At 29.4% G+C, this 6,138-nt stretch overlaps 2 protein-coding genes across 2 annotated transcripts; one reads left to right on the top strand and one right to left on the bottom strand.

Moving 5' to 3' along the window:
* Positions 1 to 674: 674 nt before the first annotated feature.
* On the bottom strand, positions 675 to 4,792 carry LOC124429610 (uncharacterized aarF domain-containing protein kinase 2-like). The gene is made up of 10 exons (XM_046975116.1): positions 4,657 to 4,792; positions 3,883 to 3,999; positions 3,003 to 3,746; positions 2,477 to 2,709; positions 2,143 to 2,218; positions 1,977 to 2,018; positions 1,648 to 1,753; positions 1,418 to 1,535; positions 1,118 to 1,339; positions 675 to 983 (listed from the first exon to the last, which is right to left on the bottom strand). Exons 3-10 carry the CDS (start codon positions 3,403 to 3,405, stop codon positions 714 to 716), a joined length of 1,470 nt encoding a protein of 489 aa, XP_046831072.1. The 5' UTR covers positions 3,406 to 3,746; positions 3,883 to 3,999; positions 4,657 to 4,792; the 3' UTR covers positions 675 to 713.
* LOC124429613 (transmembrane protein 216-like) lies at positions 4,086 to 5,651 on the top strand. Its single transcript, XM_046975121.1, has one exon. It carries the CDS (start codon positions 4,706 to 4,708, stop codon positions 5,132 to 5,134), a length of 429 nt encoding a protein of 142 aa, XP_046831077.1. The 5' UTR covers positions 4,086 to 4,705; the 3' UTR covers positions 5,135 to 5,651.
* Positions 5,652 to 6,138: the final 487 nt, after the last annotated feature.

The following is a 6,138-nucleotide window of genomic DNA, read 5'->3' as shown; positions in this document are numbered from 1 at the left end:
GCCGAGCCCCTCGATCACTACCATACTGAGAATCACGCTGCTAAAGGATCCGTCCTGCTTCACCCGGTGACGAACCATCGCGGAAAATAATTCAGACACAACGGTACTTACATTCACCTGCAAAGGTTCAAACAACCGCTCAGAAAAAGTCGTTGCACCATTCCTTCAAGATTACTCGACTTATTGTTCGATATATACATATTCAATATTATTTACAACACTTTTAACCAATTTTCGATCAAATTTATATAATAATAATATATATTTCTTTTTTCGAATTTTCTTTTTCCTTGTTTTTTTTTTTTTTTTTATTTCGTATATCCGTTCACGAATTATCGTTAAAACAAAATTGAATACAAAAATATGATATTATTTGATTTGAAAGTATAATCTTACGTTATTAAAGTTGCCTGGATTTTTAAGATAAGCCGTCACTATATTATTCATCGTAGTTTTGAAACCATCTGGATCCGGTGTCATATGGAAAGTATGTTCCAATATATATTCCGCCGCGAGTTCACCCTATAATGAAATATAAGTAGAACATATTATTAAAACATATTACGAAATATTTTTCGATCATTTCAGATCGTTTTGTTTATTTTATAATACTTGTATATTTTGTATTAACATTGTTTATCACATAAAAATTGTTATGATAAAACGATTAATTCTGTCATATAAACTCGTTGATTATTTTATATCTGTTAATCTTAAAATATTATTTTCGATAAAAATTCACAAAAACATACATTTCCCATCAATACTGATCGAAAGATATCACGAAGATGTTTTCGACAACGATTATTCAAGGATACCACCAAACCACAGTCGAGTATTACCAGTCTTGGATCATTCTCCGTATAATCAGAGCTAATGACGCTCAAAAAAGGATCGAGAAATGTTGATTTCGGTTTCTTTACTTCCTGAACCAAAATGTTACCCGGGTGGAGATCGCAATGTATAAAATTATCGCTGAATACCTGCGGCGGACAATCTCTTTATTCGTAAGAAATTATTTCAAGGAACGATCTTCAAATGTGCGTGCATTTATATGTATATATATATATATATATATATATATATATATATATATATATATATATATTTCACTAACCATTTTAAGAATCATCGTGATACCGAGCTTCGCCAATTTATGTTGCACTTTGTTATCCTCGTAATCGAGATAATCGGATATTGGTGAGCCTTCGTGAAAAGTTTCTACCAATATTTGGTTGCGTGTAAATTCCATATAAGGATGTGGAAAAACGATTTTTTCCGTTTTTATAAAATTATTTGTAAACCTTATCAAATTATCAGCTTCTAATCTCATGTCGACCTTCGTTAAGAAAGTACACAGATTATAATCTTCATGAGAAAAAAAGAAAAAAAGAAAAATACAATGCCAACGATTTACTTGCTGTTCCATAATTAATGAAAATTCGTCGATACAATCGGTTAGACTCAGCCAATGTAACTCCGGAACGACGTACGTGGCGAGTTTACTAAAGATTCGCATTATTTTCAAGTCTCTCCTGCAAAAAAAAAGATGAAAAAGAAAATAATAAAAAAAAAAAAACTACATGTATACGTATGTATTTGTAAAACAAAAAAAAGAAATAACGACGAAAGAAAGCATTCTCATACTTTATTTGATTTTTTATGCCGGGATGAAGGACTTTAACGGCAACTGGCTGCAATTTTCTATCAATTTGATCGATCTTTTCGTACTCGTCAGTAGTAAATATTTTCTCTACGATTATTATTGCAAAATGTTACACGAAACGTTTCATCTTTCTCTCTCTCCCTCTCTCTCTCTCTCTCTCTCTCTCTCTCTCCTTCTCTCTCCCTCTCTCCTTCTCTCTCTCCCTCTCTCTCTCTCTCTCTCTCTCTCTCTCTCTCTCTCTCTCTCTCTCTCTCTCTCTCTCTCTCTCTCTCACTCTATCTATCTTTCTCTATTTCGGTTTCTTTCTTACCCAATATGGTGAAGAAATGTCCCATATTTAAATATTCGATAACTGCAAAATGGTAATATCAAACACATCTATATTTTCCACATCGAACATACATTCTCGATTCCCGCAAAATCGTTCGCGTTAGTATTACCAACACGTTATTCGAGAAGATCACTTTCTAGCTTACTTTCGACGAAACACGATAGTCGGGACTCTTGTATCCTTCCTGCATGAACGTTAAGATCGACCCACGCCTTGTAAACCTGTGAATCGATAAGGAATTGATTCATAAGACAAATGTTATTTAGATTGTATCAAATAGAATCTAATAGTAAATAGAAGATGTACAAATTTAAAATCAAACGTTTCTCTCATTGAATTAAATAAAGAATGAACAGTGATAACGATAAGAAAAAGAGTGAGAGGGGAGAGGGAGAGAGAGAGAGAGAGAGAGAGAGAAAGAGAAAGAGAAAGAGAGAGAGAGGAAACCTATGGTTAGAAGAAATGTTTTACCTCTGTACCTGGGCACAACATCCCGAACCGATAGGTATTTCGTCCTCGAATTTGACAAAAACGTCTCTCCAATTTGGTCCATACGTTGCTTTGAATAAATTTTTTGTATATAACCATGAATGACATGATGAATTGCGTTGTAACTGAGTTAAAGAATTACAAATATTTTCAGGAAATAGATCCTTTCTTGTCGACATCCATTGACCAAATTTGATAAAAGTTGGACCCAGGAATATAATTACTGATTCAATATTATATACATATATATATATATATATATATATATATATATACATATACATATTATATAAATAATATATAAATGTTATAATAATACATAAATATACGTGCTACATTAATAATATATTATATATATATGTATATGTATATTCAATATATTATACATTCAAAAAGACGCATATAATATTTTATAAATTTACAAAAAAAAAAGAAAATAATAAAAGATAAAATAAAATAAAATAAAATGAAATGATGAATAAAAAAGTTCGTGGAGTGCGGTTAAATCGAAATTACCTCTTCGCAGGATACCCGGAAAAACTTCAGAGTTTGTCAGTCGTATTATTAAAAAAGCCGTGGCCAAGATAATGGCGGCAAGCGTTATGACCACGAGCCTTGCGATTATCAAAATTGCTTCGACTATACCGCTAAAGAAACCCCCGTTCTCTTCGACTTTTACGAGCGGACGAAAATATCTTTCCTTATTTCTGACATTCGACTCGTGGGAGATGGTAAAGATCACATTGAAAACCGTCCTCTTAATAGGGTTTACCTTACCGAGCCGGTTTAACGTCGAATGACATAGATTCTCCTTTCGTATATCGTATTTTAATTTCCTACCCGCATATCCACCATTTTGATATCTTGAAAATCTCCAAACATTTAAAATTCTTTCAATTTTTGTGCAAATCTTAAACATCCTTGTACGTTTATTTTATTTCTCATAAAATATTACGACTCTTAATTTCGTCAACTCGATAATCTTATTCGAATCCATGATAACATCACGAATTATCACGAAAATCGTGTTATCGTATCATTTTTTTTTTTGTGAAATCTTTATCGTTTTATTATTTACTGTTATATATATACATATATATATATATATGTATATATATCAAAATAAGAATCGCATGAGGTATAGTTTATTTATTATATTTTATACGATTTATACGAAAAAATTTAATACGACTTACATACATATCATAAAAATGGCACCTACATATTTCCGACATTCAACTATCGATCACATCGATTTACCTACAAATAATAAACATACAATAAATTATTGTACATTAATATTCCTAGATCTTCGATTAAAAAATTATATTTCAGAAAAACAAAAAAAAATTTATCGAACATTTTTCAACATAATTTTAAATAATAAATTTTCTACCTGATGTACATTTAATATTACGGTTTTTCATGAAAAGGATGAATGTAATTGGTCGTTTCCGTTATAGCTTGATGTCGTTAAGAGTTATTCGTTCAGGGTGTTACATTCCGACGTGTCCTGTAAATAATTAAAGAAAAAAAAAGAAAAATATACAAACGAGGTAAGTACTAATCTTATTATTATTTATTGTTAACATCGTTTTAAATAAAATACGATTAAGAAATTTATTGATATTCTATGAAAAATATTTAATCTAGGGATTTTGTGTGGAATTTTACTTGAATAATTGTTAAAAATGAATATAAAACATATATATATATATATACATGTTTGACAAAATATCAGGATTAATCTCACGCTTGTTATTTGCTCATTGAACTGTTTATAAAAAATAAAAGAATTGTTGTTTTTATAAATATTATGTAGATATCTGAATAATGTTTCTTTCCACGATTATGGCAATATTGTATGCGAGGTTTAACGGTTAAAAATAAAGCAGTGCTAGACGCGAGGAATAAAAAGGAGGTGTACATAAAGTTATACAAATGTAACGTGTCATTCCTCATTTTCGCGATCCCGCAAGTGATTAATAAAAAGAAAACTAGAAAAATTATAAAACCTTACGGTTTGATAATTCTCGATATAAAGAGAAATTAATCAATTTCTAGTTCTAAAGATACACGTTCAGGATGCAGAGAAAGTGACAAGTTATTCTTAACCAAGTTATTCTTTCTACTGCAATAAAATATAAAATAAATGAACGAAGATTGATACCTTGTAGAACGATCATTTGGGTATCCCTACCAAGGAAAACCCCTTTAGAATGCCTACAGTAGTGAATTCTTCCTTGACATATGAAATTCTTATGTACTTGAATTCCTTTTATTTTGGTATGTTTGCTGTGTGCGAGTTGGGCATGGGACTCTTCAAGGCTGCTAATTTACCATCTCCGGGCACAAGTACTACACTAACAGAGTTTGCGCTCTTATTCTTCCTTATAGTGACGGAGGGTGCCAGAATCTATCTAGGAAGGAAAGGAAATTTAACAGAACGTGGCCTACCCATTCTCATTGGGATTTTCTTAACGTTTCCTAGCTCTTTAGCAACTTTATATTTCTTATTTTGGCAAAATTATGTGCTTAAATTAGAAGTGATCCTTTGTAGCATACAATTAGTCATTTTAGCATTGGAGCTTATTATCTCGGTCATGTACCTTATAGCTATTTATCGTCCTCCATCTCCTAAAGAATGATCCATGTATATTGGTTTTGAAACATTAGCATGTTGCACGTCAAAAGAACTTCATCATATTTTGCACTTACTTCCATATTTAGTTTTAAATGACCTCATATTTCTTAAGAAGGAACAAAATTGTGTTTAACAAAACACTCTGAATGTCAATGATTTACTATAGATTAAATTAGATCCTTTGCTCCATATAGTTATACGCGAAGATTTCTATAAACAATCTTTTACATTGTTTAATTCTTATTATTAAAAGGCTCTTTTATAGATAAAACAATTAACAATGTAGATAGTATATAAATTATTTTTATATATGATTCCAAAAAAAGGATACTAAAGGTAGTATTAATAAAAACTGCATTTCTCACTTAACTACAGAAAATATTTCAAAAACACAGTATTGTCTTATTCTAAATACTACCTGTCTGAATATATTAATATATTTATAGTAGTATCATCGATATTTTACTTATATATTTTTATGTAAAATGCTAATATAATGTAAAATAATATTATGTCTATACAAAGTAACTATTAACATAAATTTTATGATTATTCAAAATATTTAGAAACAACATCAAAAATTAGTATGAAAAGTCATTATGTATTTATATATAATATAGTTTCATTATGATAATATTAATATATTATAGTTTCTTTTTCTCAAAACATTATTAAATCTATCATAATATTTTTTACTGAATTAAAATTATCTTCTATACAAAAAGAAAGTTAATTAAATATTGCTTTTATGTTAATATCTCTTTTAATCGTGAACCTACACACATATTGTTAACAATTTTTTTTGACAATATAAGGCATATTGTAGTAAAACTAACAACAATCTATTTTAATTCTTGAATAATAATAACAATGAAAAAAAATCACAACTGCTGCCATGTGTACTTATCTTTAATATTAAAATTTAATTAAAATTTTCATAAATATGAAAAGTATAGTTACAATATCTTAATGCAAATTATTTTTAATGTTATTTCCAATTGAACATTT

The sequence above is a fragment of the Vespa crabro genome, chromosome 15, assembly GCF_910589235.1.
Source record: "Vespa crabro chromosome 15, iyVesCrab1.2, whole genome shotgun sequence".
Lineage (NCBI taxonomy): Eukaryota > Metazoa > Arthropoda > Insecta > Hymenoptera > Vespidae > Vespa > Vespa crabro.
Note: the sequence above shows the minus strand (reverse complement) of the source record. Positions and strands in the feature narration are given on the sequence as shown.

What these genes read in the sequence shown, in the direction of transcription:
- LOC124429610 (XM_046975116.1), bottom strand. Translation starts at nt 3,405, where the DNA reads ATGTTTAAGATTTGCACAAAAATTGAAAGAATTTTAAATGTTTGGAGA. An exon ending in TCCGGGTATCCTGCGAAGAG is followed by an intron (nt 2,710 to 3,002) that starts GTAATTTCGATT and finishes ATATTGAATCAG; the next exon opens with TAATTATATTCCTGGGTCCA. An exon ending in CATTAATTATGGAACAGCAA is followed by an intron (nt 1,340 to 1,417) that starts GTAAATCGTTGG and finishes TTCTTAACGAAG; the next exon opens with GTCGACATGAGATTAGAAGC.
- LOC124429613 (XM_046975121.1), top strand. Translation starts at nt 4,706, where the DNA reads ATGCCTACAGTAGTGAATTCTTCCTTGACATATGAAATTCTTATGTAC.